Below are 24345 nucleotides of genomic sequence, written 5' to 3'. Positions count from 1 at the left end.
GTTCAACATCAAAAAAACGAAGATCATGGTCACCAGTCCCATCACAACACAAAACGAAGAAGGGGAAGATATGGAGGCAGTGACAGATTTTACTTTCTTGGGCTCCATGATCACTGCAGATGGGGACAGCAGCCACAAAATTAGAAGACACCTGCTTCTTGGGAGGAAAGCAATGACAAACCTCGACAGCATCTTAAAAAACAGTGACCACCTTGCTGACAAAGGTCTGCATAGTCAAAGCTGTGGTTTTCCAGTAGCGATGTATGGAAGTGAAAGCTGGACCACAAAGAAAGCTGACTGCCGAAGAATGGATGCTTTTGAATTGTGGTGCTGGAGGAGGCTCTTGAGAGTCCCCTGGACTGCAAGGAGAACAAACCTATCCATTCTAAAGGAAATCAACCCTGAGTGCTCACTGGAAGGACAGATCCTGAAGCTGAGGCTCCAAGACTTTGGCCATCTCATGAGAAGAGAAGACTCCCTGGAAAAGACCCTGATGTTGGGAAAGTGTGAAGGCAAGAGGAGAAGGGGACGACAGAGGACAAGATGGTTGGACAGGGTCATCAAACCTACCAACATGACTTTGACCCAACTCCGGGAGGCAGTGGAAGACAGGAGGGCCTGACGTGCTCTGGTCCATGGGGTCACGAAGAGTCGGACACGACTTAACGACTAAACAACAAAACCACTGATAGGACTCGCCTTAAGAGTTTGCAGTTCATCCCAACTTGGAGTAGCCAATCTATACTCTTCTCTTTCTCCTGAACATCATTAAACAGGCTGCATGGAACAGAGCAGAACTAACTAGACACACCACCCACTGCTCAAAAAGCATGAACAGTAAAAGGGTGGTGCAGGAGGTCCTTTACCATCGGGGAGGATCTACTTCTCTGAAGCTACTACAAAATCATAAACAGAGCTGGCCTGTCAAGCCTAAATCCAAGTGAAGGGTCTCACAAGGACTAGGACCGCCACTGCTGTGTCCCTAGTACAAAGGACAAGCAACAAAATAAATAACTAATTTATTTGGCCCACACCAAAGGATAAACAAGCTATTCCACCAAATTCCCAAAATAAACTGCCAACTGTCACAATTGCCAGGGGCTGGACCGTAATTGTTTCCTAACGCATTTCTACAACGCAGGGCGTGCTCCGTGTATTTCACCAATGTATAAACAAACACACAGAGAACAAAGCTCATTTCAAGGAAACATTACTCAGACAAACTGCTTTAGGGCTAAGTCCTAACTCTCTGCCTACAGGGATGTATATCTTGTGTCCTGTTTCCCCCCCTCTCAAAAACCAACTGACCACATAATTATCAGGATGTGGCCTGCTAATGCATAAAACTGGGCCATGGTTGACATGCTGGAGTGAAAACTTCCATTCTATAATACAGCAGAATATCCCACTGAAGGAGGTGAATAAGCCCCCAGGCCTTTGGTCACAAAGGACCACCACCTTCTTCCTCCATATGCTCAGAGGTGACCAGCAAGAGAATCATGAGCCATCCTATGTCAGGAATGTTTGGCGGCTTCCTACGGCTCACACGCCTTCCGTCTTCTCCTAGGGCACTTACCTGCTTCTCCTACATCCAGAGTCACACTGGGTTTCTTTTTTTGTCAGCTAAACAAAGGCTGGTGCATTTGTCTGTATGTTTTGCCATTCCCTGGATCAATGTCTGTTCCAGCACGGCACACCTTTTCAGCACAGGGAGACACCTGCACCACTTCCTCAGCCAACAGGAAATGCCTGCAGAAACCCATGCTGAAAACGTAGCTGCCTGGATAGGTGTGATTGCTTGTGTTGCAATGGGTTGTGTGCTGTCTTGTCCGTGTTCATCCTGGATTCAAGACTTCCAACCGTAAAGGCCTTGAAAGTCCAAATCACGGCAGCTGTTTTTATGGGATGTGGTGTGTGGGTAATATATATATATGTATGCACGCGTGTGTATATATAAAAAAGAATAGCTCACTCAATTTTTTCCCGCCAGGAATGGGGGATTCTGAACGGCAAGGGACGCACCAAAATTACGTCGGCATCAATGAGTTAGCCACCTCTGTCCTCTCTTTTTCCACCTATTATATTTCTCATGCATCATCCAGCTTCCCAACCATCTTCCTGTGTTCTTCACAGTACGCACGCTAGGCTCTCTCCTTTCTTCAGGACGGAGTTGAACATGGAGTTGAGAAAAGGAGACGCATGGTCAGCTGGGGATGATGTTAACAAGCTCCTTGCTGCCCTGAGAAGCTGGATGGAAATGGTTGAAATTACTACAAGGGGGTCAGCATTAAGAGGTCGGGAAGGACATCGCTTTAAGTTACAGGCTCTTCACACCCTCCCCGCCCAAGGTTTCCAAAGCACTACGCAGGTGACCCGGGGGTTGAAGAACCCTAAAAATTCATCAACATTGACTCTTCTGGTTGTTTGGTCAAGGAACAGACATTTATCCCCGAGACAGAGCATCCCAAATAATCTTCCCCCTTTGATGCAGTATGAAGAATGCAATGGGCTACAGATTCTTTCAGTCTTAAGAGCCCGTAGTGCTACGTCTGAAAGAGAGCAAGACAGAAGCAGCTAACTCTTAATGCCATGATTCAGTGCGGAACACACTATATCCAGTGCACCACTGGTGTAGCTCCAAACACACAAGTCACAAAGGATTCTTGTTGTTTTCAAAGGTATAATAAAGGGACCCCGTTTCAGGGTCCATGGAGCTGAGCACCCAGATCAAAACCTTTTGTCAATTAGACCCATATATCCCAAATCAATACCTTAAAATCATGTATTGGTTTTCTGAGTATTATGCAGTGTGGTATGTAACAGTAAACAGAAAAGGGCCTTAAACTCCTAAAATGGTAAGTTATAATGGATGATGATTCCAAAGCTGGCCACATCTCTGAGCAACCTGAGCCAGAACTATCCCAGAGAGAGAGAGAGAGAGAGAGAGAGAGAGACAGAGACAGAGACAGAGACAGAGAGAGACTGCACTTGGCAGAAGAATTCTTGTTTTACATGAAACCCCCCCATCAAGATTAAACTTCATGATTCCCTAAACTGAGACACAATGAAACTGTTTTTCAGATTTTCCTTTACAATTTATATGGCTCGGCACTCGGGCACAGCCTGACAAAGAAGGCATGGGGATTAAAAGCATGCATGAATTAAACTAAAGGACAAAACCCTGAATCTTGACATACTCAAATCCCACACTCAAATCTTGACATACTCAAATCCTGCTAGTGTATTTTTTTCCACCTGAAGACCGATGGGAAGAGCACCAGATGCGTGGGTGTTTCTCACAGGGCAGAAGGCCACGTGTACTGGGTTCAGCTCTACTGGGCGGCTGGAGGATGGAGCTTATCAATATTCTAAGTCAATCCAGGAAAAGGCAGGAGGTTTGGGAAGTGTCTGCCCTCAGGGGCAGGGGAAAGGTAGGGCCAAACGGCACACAAGCCCAAGACCAGAAAAAACTTTCTTGCAAGCAAAACTTAAGTTCCCAGGTCAAAGTGCAATAGAAAACGCACACAGGAAAGGCAGGAACATGGTTTTACTACTATAACCACATTTTGCAGCGTAACACCTTCTTTTCTGTTAGCAGTCCTTCATCATCCTGACAGAACCAATGTTTTGACCCATGTTCATTTGACATAGGCAGCTCAAAAGGTTCTTAAGGTGCAAGCGGCTGGGAGAACCCCTCAAAGAAGCTATTGCAGGCATTTCCTCCATTTTTCCTCACTTTACAAATGACCATCTGGACAAACCTTCCGTCACAGAAAAAAAGGGGTTACACCTGATTTCAGAAGCAGGTCATTCCCGAACTACGTTGTCATCGCCGCTTCATATGTTTCTTGCAACTCAGATGGAGACCCTCTGGGCAGTCTGCTAGAGATGGCCCATCAGGGGCGGTGCAGCCCACCCCTCCAAAAAAACCTCTCCCCTTCTCTCTCATGTCTCCCAGGCATAAAAATCTCTGAGCCGCAGCTCACGTAGACTTTCGTACCAATGAAGATTTTCTGGCAGCTGGAAAGAGCATTCTAGTGGTGGTGGGATCACTACCAGGGGAGGAATGGCGGTGGTTGATGACCTCTGAACCTTCTAAAGAGGGATTTTAGGGAATCAGACACTTCAGAAGCCTAATTTAAAAGCAAGAGGGGTTCATTTCAGAATGTGGTAAGGGACATATAGACCTATGCATATGGACCTATGTAGGAAGGTAGTATAGTTCCCCTCTATTCGGCACGGGTCAGGCCTCCTCTTGAGTCCTGTGTCTAGTACTGGACACCGCACTTCAAGAAGGATGCTGGCAAACTGGAACAAGTTCAGCGGAGGGCGACAAGGATGATGATCATGGGGGCTGGAAACCAAACCCTAGGAGTAGAGACTGAAAGAACTGGGCCTGTTGAGCTTTAAGAAAAGAAGATGGAGGGGAGACAGGATAGCCCTTTTCAAAGACTTGAAAGGCTGTCCTTCAGAGGGAGGGGCAGGATCTGTTCTCGGTCATCCCAGAATTGCAGGACAGGCAATAATGCGCTCAAGGAAGCCAGATTTCAGTTGAGTACCAGGAAAAAAAACTTCCTAACTGTTAGAGCAGCACAGCAAGGAGTCCCATGACTGTGAGAGGGAGTGAGTGCTCCAACACTGGAGGGAGGCATTCAAAAGAAATTCAGACTTCCCACTGACAGATAGACTTGATCGCCTTATAGGCCCCTTCCAAATTCACGATTCTAGGATTCTATAAATTGCAACTCTGTTCCTCGATAAGGTAAGTGAGGCACCAAAGTGGGAGGGATGACTTAGGGCCAATATTCTGTTCTACGACAAGCCTGAACCATGGTCCATTACCACTGTATCCTGTCCCTCCAGCTGGGTACAAACCCTCCCAAAACCTACTAAGCTAGCAATACAAAAGACAGCCATACATCGCACACCACTGGAGCAGAATGACAATTTCCATATGAGCCATCCAAACAAGCTGTGTCCTCAAATGCCCTCCTGACACAGGTGGGTTGCTTTTCGTGGCTAGTGATATTTTGGTTTTAAAACAAACTGACTCCCATCTTCCTGTATTTCATGACTTGTGACCTCACAGTTTGAGTAGCAAGAAACTTGTTGATCCCTTCATCCGGGATACTGGCTGGCTAACTGTTTTAGGAACTTCAAAGGCCATCAAGCCCACCAATACCGTATCCATTTTTTAAAAACTCTGAGCACTCTTCCTCCAATTAACATTTAAACCAACGGCTTGCCAGAAAAGTGCTTTAAAAGGTGGAGGAACAAGGTGTCAAGGTGGAAGGGAAAAGGGCATGGATGTACCTCTAGGCTTCCCTCTCCAAACATTCTGATTTAAGAGATAGATATATTAGCATGTCCCACTCGGAAGAGGAAACTTGCAGCCGGAATCTATGCCTTTGGGATACTTGTACGGTTTGCACCAAGAGAGACAAAACAGGACAGCACAAAACACGTCTGCGTTACTCAAGTCACTGCTGCAGAGAAACCAACTTACTTTTAGGTCTTTCCAGCAGTCCAGCAGCTTGGTGGCCCAATCGCTCACGTCCACAATCTTATCGGTAGGTTCCTGACTCCTCTCACTCTCCACGTCGGAGATGCCTTCCTCTTCGTCCTGAGAAGGTGTTTCGGCGGCCGCCACCAATTCCTCCAGCTTGGCGGCGCGTCCCTCTTTCATCTCTGCCTCGGGCTCAACCTCGGGCTCAGCCGCCTGAGACCCGCCGGCGTCCGCAGAGACCTCGGCAAGAGCATCCTTGGCAGGATCTTGTGGCGGCGCGGGGGTTTCCTCCGTTGCCGCCATCGCCGCCTCTGTTGGGCCGCTGTCCGGATGCTCAAGGTCCTCTCTGGTCTCCTTCAGCTCAATCTCGCTGATGGTGTCCGAGAGGGCACTGTCCATGCTGTTCTCGCTGATGATTTTAAGCCTCCGGAAGGCAAGCTTCTTTGGGGTCTCCGTCTCACCCTCTACGCTTGGCTTGATCGATGGGTCGGGCGTGTTGAGCGGCGTGTGAGCCCGGGACGGGTTCTCGCTGGAATAGCCGTCGCCTTCGCTGAGAGGTGGGATAGCAGACTTGGTCTGGGCCCATCGCTGAATGATGGGAAGCACTTTACTCTCCTCCAGCATGTTTTTGTTGGGAATCGGCAAAAGCTCCAGAGTCTTTATAATCTGGCCGCAAAACGAGAAACAACGGGAAACATTTAACATTTCCATAGTCATTGGTTTGTTCTCCCAATGGCATCAAGCCTCATAACTTTGGCGCTTAACCTACGTTCTGCTGACGTTTGAAGGTTCATAAGCACTCCTGTCAAACCAAGGACACCTCCCCTTCTGTCTTTCCACCACCTTTCTCTCATTAATCATGGTTACCTATGATGCCAGAGTCAGCAAACAATGGTTTGCATGTACTCAGAAACGTAGGCAGAGCCCCCGGGGAATCAGACCTAAAGTCCCACCTCATTTAGCTCCCTCCTTCCTCAACGGCCTGCCGGAAGATTCCTCAGAGGCCCACGAGAGGGGCCAAAAACAACAAAGATCTCTCCAGCTTGTGTTCCCAGGAACAAGGATTAAAACCAAGGTTCCAGCTGTGCCTGTTTCTTGAGAGATCTGATTTTGGCCACGGTGACACACGCCCCTGTTCCATCTCGGTTGGATTTCATGCGACACACGCTACGTAGGGAAAGTTCCTCTGGAAAGTGTTCAGAAACTCCCAAGGGTCCAAAAGGCTGCAGCTAGATTGCTGACTAGGGCTGGTTAAAGGAAACATATAATACCCTTGTCGCAACAGCTCCACAGGCTGCCGATCCCTTTCCAAACACAATTCAAAGGGCTGGTTTTAACCTACAAAGCCCTAAACAGCTTGTGTCCGAGCGATCGAAACGACCGCATCTCCCTCTATGATCCTGCCCAGGCCTTAAAATCAGCTCAGGAGATCTCCCTCTGAGTCCCACTGTACTCACAAGCATGCTTGGTGGGCGACACGGGAGAGGGCCTTTTCTGCAGCTGCTCCTAGACTCACGAACTTCCTCCCACTGGAGGCCAGACTGGCCCAATCCTTGCTATCCTTCTGCAAACAGGTGATGACCCTTCTCTTCAGAAGGGCTTTTCATTAGTGACTGGCAGTCTAAGAGGGTTTTTTTTCCAGATGGGATTGTTGTGTTCTGTTGCTTTTCAACGTGTTTTAGTATTGATTTTATTTACCGTTTTGATACTTGTTTATTCATTTTAAAAAATTATTTGTCTATGTACTCTTTTTCGCTTTTAAATATGTTCCTTTTCATGTTATAAGCCACCTTGGGCCCTTTTAAGGAGGAAGGTGGGGTAAAAATATTTTAAATAAGTAATAAATAAATCTTACCTGGGAGACTGAGGCCAATATATGGCTACCATGACTAGTGCCTAGTGAATAGCCTTATCCTTCAGAAGCAAAATATGGATTCAAAGATTTCTGATTCTTATTTGGAGAGCTATTGCTAACCACACTTTGCCCATTTATGAGGCTGGGAATAACTTGGGAAAGCACATATTCCGAAATGTAAAGCATCTCGTGGCATCACAGACTCCAATGGATCTCAATTAAACTCTCCCATCTGGAATGGTCCCTCCATCTTAGTCCTGCCTACATCCTAAATACACGGCACAGACTTTTGTGCCTCTTCCAAAGAACGGCACAATCCCTAACGTATAATCCAAAATCCAGGTTGGGTCCTTCAAAAACACTCTTCTTCCCCTCTGAAAGACGGTCACTGTCCAATTTTATCTGCATAAATTACAGTGGGGTCTCGACTTACGAACTTAATCCGTATTGAAAGGTGGTTCGCAGGTCGAAAAGTTCGTAGGTCGAATCTGCATTTCCCATAGGAATGCATTGCAAACCATTTACTGTATTCTATAAACTTTTCCTCCTAGGGAATGTTGTTTATTGATTGTTTTGCTCACAACAGGGACAATAAATAAATAAAAAAATTAAACTGTGGGAATGAAATGAGGAGGATCAGCACTAAAAATATAGACGGGCGAGAACAGCGAAAGGCGCCACACCTTCCACAGATGTGGCCCTTCAACTCCTCTAAGATTTGTGCCATGTCAAATTCTCTTCCTTCCAATCGGTCTGATTGGGAGAAGCCCTAAAAAGCCCCAGGGCTGAAAGGTCAGACGTCTGACCCTCGTTTCAGAGTTTTCACTGCTTTAAGAATCACGTCACAAACAGCCACACAGGACACAGTCCTTCCAAGGCAGTCCCTGACCTCCAGCTGGAGTTTCAAGTTGTTGGCGGTATTTCCCCTGCCGTCCCCGAGCTCAGCCATCCAAATCCAGAGAAGGGACAGGCCGTGGCATTCCAAGAAGGACTTCAGGCAGGCCTGGGAATGAGTATTCTGTACAAAAAAAGGACAGAGAAGAAGAAGAAGAAATGATGATCCTGTTATTTCTCCATCCATGATTTGAATCAGTTGCATCAGTGCTACGAGTAGCCCTATTCTGGGTCGTCGGCAGCAACGTAAAGAAAATGGGAGCGGTTGTAATGTTAAATATTGTCATCATGCAGCCATTGCAGAAATGAAATAAATAAGTAAATAAAAAGGAGAGGTTACAAGATTTTTTTAAAAAAAGGAGGAACGGTCCACTAAAAGAAGAAACACATCCTTGGTTTGAAAAAAGCTGGGTGCAGGGTGGATTTGATTTAAATCGAAATGACTGAAATTGTGATCTAAACCGTGATCTAAATTAAAAAATCATTCTTTTTTTTAAATTTTGAATTAAATCAATTTAATTTTTAGGAAAATCACTGATTTTTATCTACCCTGGGCACGTGTTGTGAAATGGGGGATTAATATTGCGAACTCCCGGGATCCTCTGTGAGGAAGATGCAATATTGACAGAATTGTCTTGGCCCGTTTATCTTTAGTGCTATGAAACTCTTCGGCCAACACGATTCCCAAGAGGATCCGAGAGTACAGGAAAGGCCAAGCAGAGAAACCCTGGAAAATGCGAAAGAGTTGTGACCTTGCTTTGATAAGCCTACGGCAATAACTTTTAACGAAATTTCAGCTGAAACTTCGTAACACAAGCCTAAATCAAATTTAAGCCTTAACTAGAGCACACCCGCTGAATGAATCAAATTTGTTGGGTCAACAAATAGGTAAGCACCATTCTTCCAAAAAATCTACTCTAGTGGGGAGAACGACTGGATGTTGCCCGCAGTGAGCATGTATCTGGCTTAATGTTGAGGGAAAATCACAAGGAGAGGACCATGTATTGTGGGCGGCATTACAAATGGAACAGCTCATAAGTCTGCAGAGCACACATCCTTCAGTACGGCTGTGCCGGAGGGAAGAAAGATTACTGGCTGCACAAAACTAGCACACAAAGACACAGCGGTTGTTTCCTCTTTGTTAAGAGGAAAAAGCCAGCATTTATTGAGATCTGTTTGCACCACTAAGCAGCAGAATTGACTGGTCCCCTGAAAGGCAGAGAGCAGAAATAAAGAGAAATCTGGTACACTCAAAGAGAAAACAACTAATTTCAGATGATACACTAGATTAAGAAATGAACACTCTACCTGTACGGCTTCCACATAAAAGGTAATATTCTCTGCATTTAATGGAATAAGGTTCTGTCCAAGAAAGCTTTTCCCACAATAATGCCCTGTTTATTTCATTCCACGCTATTTATTTACTTATTTAGTTACATTTATATCCCACGTTTCCACTGGAAAACAGCACTCAAAGGTGCTTAAGGACAGAAACATTTAATCAGGCAAAGAGCACACACCCTGAGAGTCTTCGCGGCCTCATCCTAAAGACCAATTTCATTTGGCATAAGCTTTTTTGACGATGGCACAGCACTTCTCCAACTGCATCTAAATAAATGGGTTCTATTCTAGAAAGGCTTATATAGAAGGTGCCCCAAGATTCCATAATCAAAGCTGTCGAGCTACTCCGTCATCTGAACTGCCTATGATCATTGCAAAAAAGTGGTAAGCTACAGCTTATATAATTTTAATGCAACAACCAAGAAAATGTCTCCCGAACTATTTTTTTTAATGAAAAACCCAAAGGCACAAAATTGTCTCTTGCCAGCCCAATACAGTCCATTTTGGCCAGCAGCTGCTTTTCAAGGTCTTGGGTAGGCATCTTTCCCAGTCACTTATGACACGTATATTTTAATAAATGCCAAGGGCCAAACCTGCAATCTCCTGCAAGGTCACCACTAGACTAGGACATTAACACCCCCGCCCCCCCGGACACACACAAGGAAGTAACCTGGGCCCTTTGCATCTCAGATTTCCCCTTTCAGATCTCCAAGAACCTGCTGTGCACAAACCACCTCTCTCTGAAGAACAATGGCTTCGTGTATCAGTTGCACAATCCCACTTTGAGTGCAATGCACGTTACCGACCAGATAGGCGGGATATAAATAACATAAATAAATAAATAATAAATACCGAAGCCAGCAATTTGACTCACAGGGTATAAACGAGTTTTAAGCCCCACCAGTTCATGTCTCAAGACAACAGTTTAAAACATTTCCCATTTTCCTCTCTCCGACCCTCTTGGCTACACAATTACAACAAGGTATTTTATTCATTTTTAAATTTCACAAACCTCTCTCTGCCAGCCACTCCAAAAAAGAAGGATCACCTCACCTGTATGAGTTTGAGACACGTGAGTTTTTGCTCCAGGGTCTCGATGCGCACCATCAGCCGGGACAAACTGAGAACTTGATTCTTATCTGAAAGCCCTTCCCCATTCTCCAGGAGCGCCTCTAACTCTCCATCCACCTATCATAAGCAAAAAAGAAATTTGCACAAAATACAGGTGGACCAGTTCCGCACCCTTCTCCTTGAGGGCGAAGGCTGGCGGAAGAAATTAAGACTGGCCTCTGTCCTGATATTTTTCTACTCAAAGGGCAGAAACCGAATCACACTGGATTCTCGTGTACACGAGGGCACATGCAATCACCAGACAAAAACATCCAAAGCAGGAAATAAGCTTATTTTTTAAAAAAAAATACAGTGGTGCCTCGCAAGACGGGTGCCCTGTTTAACAACGAAACTGCATTACGACGATTTTTTTGCGATCGCAATTGCAATAGCAAAACAATGCTCTGAATGGGGTTTTTTCGCTTTGTGATGATCGGTTCCCTGCTTCAGGAACCGATTCTCACAAAATGACGATTTTAAAACAGCTGATTGGTGGTTTCAAAATGGCCGCCGGGTAAACAAAATGCCCTCCCGCTGTTTTCTGGGACGGATTCCTCGCTGCACGGGCAGAGAAAATGGCCGCGCTATGGAGGATCTTCACTGGACAGTGAGTTTCAAGCCCATAGGAACGCATTAAACAGGTTTTAATGCATTTCTATGGGCTTTTTAATTTCGCTTTACGATGTTTTCATTCTACAGCAATTTCGCTGGAATGAATTAACATCGTAATGCGAGGCACCACTCTATATGGAACCTTTAAAATTTGCCTAACTGGAATTCTCCCTATGATTTGGCAACAACTAATAGACAGAGGAATATGGAAGTACCAATATTGTATTTCTTGAAACAAAAGAGCAAGTCCACAATTAAAAGAAAAATCCAACACACTTTATCTTAAAAACCACAGTTAGTTCCCTATCTTGTAAATGAGAATTAAACCAGTTATACCAACAAAGCAATGTCTTCATTTCAAATCACTCCAAAGCTTGGGTAGTACCAATTCATGAGGCTACATATACATTACTGATCACCACATCCAAACCATCAGTTTGCTTCTCTTACAAATTCTGACTGTTGAAACACTGCTGGTAGTGGGTGAGGGTCAGATGCTGGACACTGGCTGAGATAGATGGCCTTTCAGGGCTTCTCTTCTGCAGCCTGATCATGTCAACAAAGGCTGCTTATATACTTCCCACTACAACAGCGGCTGGAAATTTAATTGCTCTGGTTGAAGGGTTTTGCTTTCACATCACATCGGTTACACGGTGGGTATGACCCTGTCGTCAGCTTATAGGCTGAAATCCATGGATAAATCACTTTAATAAGGAGATCTTAGTTGATGACCAACAGCTAGAAGGATCTAATGCAGGATCCTTTTGTGCAGGATATTCCGGCCTCTGCACAGGTAGAACTGTTAAGCATGCTTTTTGGGAGGGGGCAGTGGCGGTCCAAAGGCTTTGAATGAGATTTACAGATATGTAGGTGTGAGCATCTCCTTGACTACATTTGAGCATCACCAGAGGTCCCTCGACGACAACTTCCAGAAATCCTGGAAAGCACAGCTAGTGGTGAGGGCTTCTGGGAGCTGTAGTCCAAGAGCATTTGGGGACTCCTGGTTGGCAACGACTGAAATGCTGCCCTTTTTAAAGGTTCTAAATTGAGGAACGTGACCCAAAGTGCTTCCTTCCGCACATCTCACCGTTCCACCAGTACACACGAAAATCCCTAGCATACTCAGCACAAAATCCAAGAGTAGACTTTCCCGGTCCATCTAAACTCACCGAATCTTTTTTACGGGACCGCTCCTTTCTGGTCCTGCCTCCTGCTGCTCTAATGCTCACCCGGTTCTCTCCCCCGAGATAACCCCGACAGTTGGCAGAGCCACAGAAACACTTCTGCGCTTCTTTGCTGTTTGAGAAATACAAACAGAACCACAAGACAGGCAAGAATGGTCAGGCGCACTCTTTTCCCTGCTATCAACCAGATTTCATTTTGATTCCCCCAATCCCACTTTCAAAATGCTAAATAAATAAATAAATCAACAACAACAATAATAAAAACCCAAAATTGCCTGATCCTACGTAGAATCATTTTGTGGTCACTTACATACACCCACTTTAAAACAAGGAAGAAAACAGGTAATATCATCATCACTTACCCATATCTCTGGAACTGGTAGTCAAAGGTGAGTTCTGAGCCTGATGGCACCAACTTGGTAGTGAAGAAGCCAACCCTCAGCTGTCCATTCACCGTCCACTAGAGAGAAAAGGATCAAAATCATAGTTCATTCACAAGATGGATTTTTTAAAAAAACTACAGCATGCTACTTTAAAATGTGTATGCATCCTAGAAAATGGGACACATCTCTGGAGGAGGAGAAGGCACTTCCTCACCTTTCTCTAGGATACAAAACCACAAGTCAATCAGACACTTGCCTCCCATTGACCCTTATTTTAAGTGCTCTCCATGGAAACCACGGCATTCCCCTTATACTGGACCCATGGGTGTCAACACACTTTGCTCACCGTTAGTGCATGATGTACAAGAAAAAGCACTAGTACTGGGGGCTTAAAGCTAGTGTTGTATTCTTATTTTCCTTGTCACTTCAAATGAAATGACAGAATATCATAAAATTCAAAACACGTAATTCTTTGCTTGCCCTTCCTAGCCGACTCAAGTTCCTTTGACAAAACACAGGATAGAACAGACAGCTTCTTTTTAGACCTCCACAAGTTTTCCCCATCAAATCCTTTTTCTGCTCAGACTCAACTCCTCTTTTCAGCTTCACCCGCCCCACTACCTATCCTGCTTATTCCAACGATTAAGTCTTTGAGAACCTTTGCACTGAGAATCTTAACCCTCCTCTCTTCCTGCTCCTCTCACTTCCAAGATCTTTCAAGAGGCTTTCCCTAGCCAAACTAAGCACTCACATTCTTCACAAAAACGATGTAAACATCCTAAGGTAGGCAATGGCTTCCCCTCAGCAATTGGACTGTTTCATGAAAAAACAGTGGTGCCTCGCATTACGAATGCTCTGTTTTACGACGAAATCACTTTCCGTTGAAGGTTTTGCAATCGCAAAATGATGTTTCCTATGGGGGTATTTCGCTTTGTGATGATCGGTTCCCTGCTTCGGGAACCGATTCCCACAAAGCGATGATTTTTGGCCAGCTGATCGGCTGTTTCAAAATGGCCGCCGGGTAAAAAACATGGCTCCCCGCTGTTTTCTGGGACGGATGCCTCGCTGCACAGGCAGCGAAAATGGCCGCGCTATGGAGGATCTTCGCTGGACGGTGAGTTTCAAGCCCCCAGGAACGCATTAATCGTGTTAATGTGTTTCTATGGACTTTCTAATTTAGCATTACGACATTTTCGTTCTACAGCGATTTTGCTGGAACGAATTAACATCGTAATGCGAGGCACCACTGTGCAGTAACTTCACTGCAGTTCAGTGAACAGCACAGGCAATAAATGCATGCCACAACTACAAAAAATAGGTATCCTCTTGAAGTTGACTCAAAAGCAACAATGACCGACGAGCTCTAGAAATTAACTGTCATGCCAAAGCTGCAAAACTGTTTCTTAATTTTTTTATGAATTCTGAAATACGTGGATATGACAACAGACTTAAATTTTACAAACTGACTGTACTTAATCACATTTAAAAAAACCAGATCACATCCAACCTTCACTTGACTGCTTAAGCTTCGGAACCATGGGGGCAACACAGTTTAAGTCTTTCAGCCATTATAAAGGGTGCTGTTGGAAGTATTTATGCTGAGACTTTGTGAGGAAGGCATAATGTCTTGAATTTTCTTACTTCATGCACCAGCTGAAGAGACTGGTTGGTGCATAGGCAAAAAGCCCTTTAAAAGGCATACGTTCATAGTCCAGGCCATCAACAGACACAAATAACTACACAAAGAGAGTCATAAAATGTAAAGCAACCCTTGTTTAAATCTGCATCTCACCTTCTGGGTTTCGCAGTTTGGTTCACAGCTGTGGTTCATGAAACGGGAGCAATTTCCTTTCTGGGTGGCATCGATTATCTAAAGGGGAAATTAAAATATTGGCACCTACTGAAAAATTACAGTTTTAGATAACAATTCAAAATGTATCAGGTGTTCCACTGGAATTCTACCTGCTTACAAATGCTATGCCAAAATATTTACATAAACACCCACACTCACTTATGAAACAATGTTCAGCTTAAATCATATTAGGTTTAAAATTACAAGCAACTCTGGAGACGTCACGGGGCCTTCTTGACATGGGATGCCGTAAGACAGGAAACATTTTGGGGGCAGGCGTACCACACCACACAAAACTGATGTGAATGAGAGGTACACGGGGGAGAAAGGGAATTACTGGCTGAAATCCTGTCACTGAGCATAGCCAAGTCACCTTAGAGGAGGCCCACTCAATCAGTGGGGTTTGGGCGAGTCAGTCCCTCCACGTTCCTTGATTCAAACTACCTATTCTAGTTGAGACTTGCTTCCGGTTGTGTGGTAAGTCACCACTAGTTGTTGTTTAGTTAAGTAGTGTCCGACTCTTCGTGACCCCACGGACCACAGCACGCCAGGCTCTCCTGTCTTCCACTGTCTCCCGGAGCTGGGCCAAATTCATGTTGGTTGCTTCGATGACACTGTCCAGCCATCTTGTTCTCTGTCATCTCCTTCTCTCCTCTTGCCTTCACACTTTCCCAACATCAGGGTCTTTTCCAAGGAGTCTCTTTTCTTCTCCTGAGATGGCCAAAGTACTGGAGCCTCAGCTTCAGGACCTGTCCTTCCAGGGAGCACTCAGGGTTGATTTCTTTCAAAAGTCACCAATAGAGTAGGCTCATTTGAAACTGTCTGAATGATAGGGTGACTTACTATGCTCAGCCACAGGATCTGACTTTGTGGTATTTGACTTTGGCACAAATGATTTTTATTTGACTTCGGCACAATTGATTTTTATTCGTCCTCTAGCGATCCACATGACTTTATTTTTTATGTTTCATCCGTTCACATCAGATGTAATGTAGGTGTCTGTCAAGCCTGCTCTACCAAAAGCTCAGAACTCACCTCGTCGTTTTTCAACGCCATGAAGTAATAATGGATGTTTTTGCTCCGGGCGTACTCCTTCACTCGGGCTTTGAACTCTTTGTGATCCAGGACTTCCCCACAGTATTCCAATACAAAGGTGTTACTAGGGAGGTCCAATGAAAGAAAAAGCAGATGAAGACATGGCAGAAGCCCAGGTTTGACCCACAAGGCCTTAAATGGCCCAGGTCTGGAAAAACAGGTTCTGCCATCCAAAGCCAGCCCTTGAACTCTTGGCGATTTATGGAAAGGGCCTGCTCAGGGTTCCAGCTTATTAGCTGTGCTAATAGGTTGGTCTTTATTAAGACGGGGTCTCCTCAGGAGTCACGCCCACCCAAGCCCACAGGGGGAGCTCCCTTCAACCCTGTCACCAGCTCATGTCCATAAGCTAGCTAAAACCTTATAAAAACTAGTTTCAAGGACACTAAAACGAACAGTCCTTGAAACTATTAGGCTTCTTAATAATAATCCTTGAAGCTATTAAGACAAAGCCTAACTGTGGCTCTTCATTTACTGCAGCGGTTGTATATTGTTTATGACTTTAGAAATTACATTTCAAAAATGTCAAACACCATCCCCCCTAATTAAATTCTACTGGCTTTCAGTTCTCCTTATAAGTTGTTTCCTCTTGCCGCAAAAAGGGGTGTATAGGTGAGGTGGAAGGGTACAAGACTTCTTCTGAAAATTCAAAAGGCTCACCTTCTGCACAGCAAATGAGAACAGACCAATGTTTTCAACTCGTGGGCACCTATAACGATCCTGACCCACACATCGCATAGAGCCAGGCCAATGGAGGGGCAGAGAAGCCATTTCCTTGTACGGCGCCTGTACCCACCCAAGAGCAAAACCTCCCTGGATGAGGGCAAAGCCTCTAAATGAAACCCCCTCCCAGAAACGAAGCCTTACGAAGGAAGGTCCTTAGCAGCTCTCAGCCCCCAGCCTTTCTTCTCGGTCAAGATGACTTCAACATCTGCATGCTGCTTCCTCTGAAACCGCCGGTTGGAGCAGGACTCTCCATTTGGGCACCTTGACGAACTAAGCAGGAAGGAGAGCAACACAATGATTCAGGCACGAGGAACCACGGGCCAAGGAATGGCCCTACTTAAAACAATGGAACCAAAAACATATTTCATAAAAAAAAAAACCCAAACCCAACCATGTTCAGATAGTCATTTGAAGACTCAGTTTTGGAAAACATGCGCCATGATTGAGGGGGAACGTAACCAGCACGCTAGGATCTCTGGGTCTGAACCGCCAGAATACTTTTGCAAGACCCAAAAGGAAAAAAAACAAAATATGGCATCATCATTCATATCCCACTTTTCCTTGTATAGGCTAGTTTTGAGCAGAACATAAAACAATTATCAAAGCTTAGTACGGTCCAAAGCATCAACACATAAAACGTAGTTAGCAGCCCAGTAACCACAAACCCTCACAACCTTTCTGAATGAGTAACACATAATAATGCACCATCAAGTTGATTCCAATTTAAGGTGATCCTTTTTTTCCAGGGCTTTTTAAGGTACACTCAGGAGGGGGTTGACCCTTCCCTTCTTCTGGGGGGTTGCCGTGGGACTGTGCAGCTGGCCCAAGGCCACCCAGGCTGGCTCTTCTCCCAAGAGGCCCAGTGGGGGGAATCAAACTCCGAATCTCTGGCTCTGCAGCCAGGCATCCAACTCACTGAGCCATCCAGGTCTAACATTCCTTTAAATCCCCAAAAGAAGACCGTAGCCTCATACCTCTGTTAAGGGGCAGGTTCTCTTAGTCGCTTGTCCCAGCTCCCGCCAACTTAGCGGTTCGAAAGCATGCAAATGCAAGTAGATAAATAGGGACCACCTTGGTGGGAAGCTAACGGCGTTCCGTGTCTAAGTCGCGCTGGCCACATGACCACAGAAACTGTCTTCAAACTAACGCTTGTTCTATGGCTTGGAAACGGGGATGAACACCGCCCCCTAGAGTCGAACATGACTGGACAAAAATTGTCAAGGGGAACCTTTACCTTTACCTCTCTTAGTCACCCTCACCGGCATGTCACGTGTGCCTCTGTTTCCAACGACCAGCAAAAGTATTTCACTTCACAGTGAATGCTTGGTTCTCTGCGCCTCATCGATCGGGACGCAGGCAGGCAGGAAATAGAGCAAAATCACCCTTACCATTCTATCATGAGAAGGCGGTTCAGACAATCTTCTCCACACGCAACCTCTCCTTGAGCTCTCTCGTCTTTGGAAAGCGTGGGGCACTCACACAGCATCCGCTTGATATCACGGTGCGATTTGTTCTTTTTCCTAAAGGAAAACCCACAGAACAGAATTTACCACCCACCGCTTCCTACCAGCTAAAAAGAACCCCAAACCGGGTTCAAAAGAAAAACAAGCAGACAGAGTGGACGTTTCAAGGCTGATTTAGGGAACCACGGTAAGCCTTAAGAGAGGCAAAATGTTTTGAGAACTTCAGTGTGTTTTCCACATACTCAGCTCAAAAGCTTTGGTGTGCTGTTATTTCTGGCCACTCCAAAAGGATACGTATAATTTATTATTATAAATTTAGAATGCTAGATATTGAATTAAATATTTGAAATAGGGATACGAAACATAATAATGCGTAGATATATACGGATATAGTATGATTCAATATGGGAGTAGGGCATAAGAGCTATTCTAGTCAGAATCATATACAGTAATGGATAAGTTTGAATGGGAAATACCTTCCAGCATATATGTTTTGTTTGTTTCATATGTTTTTGATTGTCTTATATGTTTTTGTTTCTTAATTTAAAAAAGTATACATATCGCTATTTCAGGTGTAAGAATTATATATATATGGAACAAGAATTATATCTCTTTTCTCACACCTTAAACATTTAAAAACATTTCTTATAGATGTCTATAAAGGTTTAGACAGATGGTATTTGTCTTCAGTGTGAAAGGGACGGGTAACTCTCAAATCGGCCGTCTCAGCCACACTAGAGCATGTTACCATCGTTTCTCGAGACTGAAGGATGCCTAATAATAATAATAATAATAATAATAATAAGGTTTAGAAACAAAAACAGGAAATTCAAAGCTTTTGTAATTGAAACCTTTGGTTCTTAGAGGTCCTTAATGTCTGCAGACAGATATACTGAAACCTTAACTCTTGGTGAACTAAGTATGTTTAAGCCCAGTACAGTACTTGTTTTTAGTTTTAAGTTTTAAGCCCAGTTTTAAGTACTGGGCTTAAAAGGGTCAACACTTATTTACTCACTCACGCATTTCTTTGACTTTTATCCTGCCCATCTGGCTGCCAAGGCCACTCTGGGCGGTTCACAATATTTAAAAGTGGCTCTTCCTTTTCATCTCCTCTAAAACCACAAGCCACAGACACACACTAGCATGAATCACAACATCTCTCCTGCCCCCACGCAAAATCTGTTCCCCCCCCCGGCCAATCTTTTACACCCTATCTAAGCCACACTACCCTACAGGTCATTTCTAAACAATAACTGGAGGCTGTTACCTTTCCGTCAGATACACATTTTCTTCAATGAGGTCAAAGTAGCAGGGCATCCTCCCTTGCTTGGCATACTCTTTCCAACGCTGTGGATCTCGGAAGTCTTCCATGAAACACAATGGGCGAGCCGCTGAGGCCTCCGGAGGTACCACCAGTAACTGTTCACCTTCTGTCTTCACCTTCTTCCTTTCCTGGGAGTCCCCTTCGCTCTCCGAGTCACTCTCGATATCTGTCCTTCGTTTCTTCAGCGGCCCTCGATCCTTCATGTCGTTTTTATCCAAAGCCTTAGGAACCTGCTCCCTCCTCTCGCCACTGGCAGCCGTCAACTCTTTCGCCGAGTTGCTGCTTATTTCGTGGGCCTGCACCGAACCTTTCTCTCTAGGGTCACGCGACTGGTACGGGACCGACTGACTGGGGAAGTAGGGATGGCTTTCGTCCACCCAATGGTCAACTTCTTCATACTCCTCCTGATCTTCTGTGAGCGAATCAGGGACCTGCCCTTGCATTCGCTCATAATGCACCTCAGAGGGCCTGTTAGTCAACCGGGGGTCCCAATAGCCATTGTTATGCCAGTAGTTCTGAGAGGCAACGTAGGCTCCAGCCCCTGGCGGATAAAGATAACCCGGAAACATGCCGTAGCTACTATCGGGCTGCTGGTAAGTGCTGCTTGGCTTCTCTGGTTGGGAGAAATCCCACTCGAGTCTAGCCAAGTCTTCTGCCGAATGAACGCCATCGTCTCTGGAGAAGTCACCCATGCCAGGAATGTCCCCAAACCCAGTCTTTCCCTGCCTACTGTCCGGCTTGGAAAGACCGGTCTGAAGTCTGGACACATGGTCAGCCATTTCAAAGTTCCTGGAAAGGTAGTGCAGCTCATCCTGTTGCAACGCGTTCACTGACTGGGCGACAGCCATGGTTTCGTTTAATACTGCTCTTTGATCGGGATTTGGCTGCGGGATAGAACCGGATGCTTGCTCCGAGTGACTTGTACTATCCACACCATCGCTTTGAGGCTGGGAGGCGGCATCAGGCAGAAGGCCTTCAGGCTCGGCTCGGCTGAACTCCGCAGATACGGCCGGGTGTCTCACTGCCTCCCGAGAAGGCAGGCAGCTCCTTTCATTTTGTATAGCACCATTCGATTCCAAGTCATCTGTTACTTCTTCACAGAAGGGTTTGCTGGATTCTGGCTTCCCATCTTCCCAGTGATCCAAATAGCGTCGGTTACTCTGGCTGTTCCGTGAGGAAGAGGAACTGCTCTCTTCCATGGTTATGGTAGAATTCTTTGGAATGACCACAACCGACTGAAGGCGGTTCCTTGGAACACTGCTATCGTCTGAATCCGAGTCCTCGGTGTCACTATCGTCGCTATCCTGTTCGCTCGCACTTTCTGCCATGTCAGAATCATCTTCGTTGCGAACAGGGGAGAGTTCAGGGGTGCTGCTGCCTCCGTCACACCTGGGCTCATCAGGAATAGTGCCCGTTTCTTCTACAGTCACAACAATGTCACAAGAAGGAGACAGAGCGTCTGAAAAGGCAGATCCTGCCAAGCAACCATCCCTTGTTTCCTTCACCACCGAGACGTCAGGAGAGTGGTCTTCCAAGTCAGATACGATTCTTCCGTCAAGGACAACAGAAACCTCCTCCTCGCTGGGTTCCTCTTTTTCTGGACCCTCCTCTGGCATCTCCAAATAATAAGAATGCTCGTTTTTAAAAGGCGATTTTGTTTTTTCTACAACAGAATCCTCCTGCAAAATATCTACTTCAAGGGCTACTTCAGAACACACTAAGAGTTCTTCTTTCTTCTCCTGCAAGGAAGCGTCCGGCGGAGACACGCTTTCGCAAGTCTGTTGCTGCTGTGCAGAGCAGTGATTGTCTAATGTGGACTCCAAAAAATGTTCTTCTCCAGATAAATCTCTGACCGGATCATGTTCTGATATGCTTAACTCTTTACTACATTTTTCACTGTCGTGAGCGGCTTTGGGTGAATTTTGATTCTCTACAACGGCAGGCTTGAACGTTTCAAAACGAGGCTCAACGTGAACATCCATAGAAGGTTCCTGAACATCTTTTGTATCTGAAGGCTCAGCTTCTATTTCAACTTCTGAATAACACAAAGAAAGAGTAGCATCATCGGGAAGATAGCAAGGGACTGGATCTTTGGTTTTATTAGAGAGATCTGTCGGATCATCCCCTTTCTTTGTTAATATTTTAGACGGATTTACATTCATTATACAGAGGGGTACACAGTCATATTCACAAGGAATGGGGACATCTCTTTTTTCTTTAAGCAAATGGTTGGATTCACTAGGAAGAACTGGGGAATCACTCACATCCTGTCCTTTATACAGCTGTACACTTTGAAACCCGTTAGATGGCACTTTGTTCAAATCAGGACTTCTGATCTGCAGTGGTGACTCAGACCTATCTAAACTATCACATTTATCTAAACTATCGTCAGAAGACACTGTGACCTCCATTTGGGTCAACGCTGTACCAATGGGGGTATCTTCAAGGGATCCATTTCTGTTCAGTTCTGTTGGAGAGCAAGTTCGTAACTGATGACCGAGCTTCACCTGGACCGAACATTCCACTGCCGTAATACTGTCATGGCTATCAGTTCCTGAAAGTCCAGCAGACTTAGAAATGGGCGAGCTTTCTTTCAATTCATCTAGCTTTTTGAAATTAGGGGAATCACTTAGCAGAAACACAGTCCTGTCTGTTTCTGGCTTATGTGCAACAGCAGTTTTTGTTTCACAGCTTTGTACACAGGAAGCCTCCGAGTCTATACAATTAGACTGCTCTTTGCGTTCCTCAGATTCTGTACAGGAGAAAGAACTTTTAAATTTATCTGACTTAGGAGGAAAGGCTTTTGAAGAGCTGGACTTGTGCCGTGACGAATTTACACTGCTGTCCGCTTTAGAATGGGAAGCTTCTCTCCGACGTTGTAACTCACTAACTGGAGAACATCTTTTTGATGTTTCACTTTCTGAAGTCTTTTTTGAGCCTCTGTCTGACTTCGAAAGCTTCCCTTTTCTCTCTGAGTCGACATGAGAAGACTCGGTCTTGCCATCCCGCTCAGACCTTGAATAAAATGAAGATGACCTGGAGTCTCTGTAAGATGAGGAATGAGAAGTACGCCGAGAGTCTGTAGACCTTGAGTGTGTCCTCCGATACTCTTCTTCTGAATCAGAACTCTCTCTTGTCAGTCTGTCCATGTAAGAACGAGAATATCGAGTCTTTTCTCGGTACGGTGAGCTTCTGTGATACCTCCGGTCAGACTCATAGTAATGGGACCGATCGGATCTGGAATAGGAAGAACTGGTTCTGGAACCTCTCTCTGATCTAGAACGAGAATGAGATCTGCTTCGCCTCCTCTCTCTGTCAGACCTGGAACGAGAAGAAGAATATCTGGAGTCCCTCTCCGACCTTGTGTAACTGGAGTATTTGTCATCCCTGTCAGATCGAGACCGTGAGGAAGATTTCGCCGGCTCTTCAGTTTTGAGAGATGCTGAGCTCTTCCGTGAGTCTTTTTCCTTTTCCTTCTCTGAGCTTGTGGACATTTTAATTTCATGGGATCTCTGGCTTGAAGAAGTCCTCACAGAATCTTCATCCGACTCGGAACCTGGCTGTGTCCCATCAGAAAGAGAGAACTTCCTATGGGATCCCTGTTTCTTGGAACTGACAGCAGCCCCTTTTGAGCCATCGGAAACGTCCTCCTCCTTCTCAAGACGGGGATGTCCTTTTGCCGGGACCGGTTCCACCTCCTCAGAAACAACATCCGTCAGCTGTTCTTCCGAGGAGTCCGCCGCACTGTTCTGTTTCGCGTCCAGTTCTGAAGCTTCCTGCAGCGCTTTCGCCACGGAAACCACGGCTTCCGCAGGTGAGAGCAACCCAAGAGGGGTGGCCGCTAGGGATGGAACTGCAACGGGTGGGGTTAGGGCCAACGCTGGTGCCGACAGGATGGGCGGAGGAGGAGGAAGAGGAGGGGGAGGTGGTGGTGGGGGCGATGGGGGCAATTCTACAAGTTCTGTCGTAGTAGCTGGTGCTACAGCCACCAGGGGTGGTGGTGGCGGTGGTGGTGGTGGTGGTGGAGGAGGAGGAGGGAGCAGTACCACCGCAACTGGGGGAGGCTTTGTTGTAACATTTAGCAGATGCTTCTTGAAATGGATCTTGCCTAATTCCACCTTAGGCTTCGGTGGCGAAAATTCCTCCACGGGAGCAGTGGCGTCCCCAAGATCCATTTTCGCTTTAGAGGGAAAGTCAGTTGGGAGAGGCAGGGCGGGGGGATTCGAAGTCTCGTTTAATTTATCATTCCCAAGGCCGGTCAGAAATCGGTTCGGCAGAGTTTTCTTGGTGAGACTGAAGCTGAAGGAAACCTTCTGCCTGCCTTGCTCCTCCAGGTTAACTTTTGTCCGGGTGCCTTTGGGCAAGAAACGGCTTGAAGCCACCCCCTTGAAGACGGGCCCTTTGACAAAGCCCGGTTTCTGTACATTTTCAGTCTTGCCCTGCAACAGAAAACACAAACGGGTGAAAGCAGGGAGGACCAGCTTTTGTTTCGCTTTCTTTTTAACATGTAATTACAGAAGCGTCTAGAGGTCAGGGCAAATACATCAAAAGTGCCAGTAAAGATCTTGTATCAGCAGTATGAGTAGATCTTCTGAGTACATCTAATCTGGAAGCCTTTATTTAATAATATAACAACAATAATTTTAGAACAGCAGAGCTGGAAGGGACCTCATGGATCATCGAGTCCAGCTCCTGTCAAGTTGGCACACAGGGGGAATCGAACTCCCAACCTCTGGCTCCAAAGTCAAGACCTTAAGCCATTGAGCTATCCAGCAGTTCTCAGTATCTGGGAGCATCACCTGAGAAACCCAGGACACTTGCTCTCAAGAGGCTTCCACGTGGCCTGACTGATACTGGTGGATGGGTGATACATGGCTTGGATCCTATTCCAGGAGGGAATTCTGATACAATCAACAGAAATTCTGGGCTAAGGGATACAGTACAGGCCAACCTGTGAATACCATGTTAATTCTCAATTCTGTGTGAACATCACCTTAGTTCTC

The 24345-nt window shown here is 45.6% G+C and overlaps 1 protein-coding gene across 4 annotated transcripts in view; it reads right to left on the bottom strand.

Annotated features, from left to right (window-relative positions):
• SETD2 (SET domain containing 2, histone lysine methyltransferase) overlaps positions 1-24345 on the bottom strand; it is a 67596-nt gene that overhangs the window by 23357 nt on the left and 19894 nt on the right. For 2 of the 4 annotated variants that reach the window (XM_073002756.2, XM_073002757.2), the window contains 10 exons: positions 19286-23781; positions 17944-18075; positions 16697-16825; positions 15773-15896; positions 14678-14755; positions 12865-12962; positions 12488-12614; positions 10650-10784; positions 8251-8379; positions 5507-6172 (listed from right to left, as the gene is read on the bottom strand). In XM_073002756.2, coding sequence (XP_072858857.2) covers positions 5507-6172; positions 8251-8379; positions 10650-10784; positions 12488-12614; positions 12865-12962; positions 14678-14755; positions 15773-15896; positions 16697-16825; positions 17944-18075; positions 19286-23781 — 6114 coding nt within the window. Of the gene's footprint in view, positions 1-1972; positions 2248-5506; positions 6173-8250; positions 8380-10649; positions 10785-12487; positions 12615-12864; positions 12963-14677; positions 14756-15772; positions 15897-16696; positions 16826-17943; positions 18076-19285; positions 23782-24345 lie in introns of all 4 variants that reach the window. The other 2 variants (XR_012088153.2, XR_013537688.1) reach the window with 2 other exon arrangements.

This window comes from Pogona vitticeps, chromosome 6 (assembly GCF_051106095.1).
Source record: "Pogona vitticeps strain Pit_001003342236 chromosome 6, PviZW2.1, whole genome shotgun sequence".
Taxonomy (NCBI): Eukaryota; Metazoa; Chordata; class Lepidosauria; order Squamata; family Agamidae; genus Pogona; species Pogona vitticeps.
This window is presented reverse-complemented; position numbering and strand designations above follow the sequence as displayed.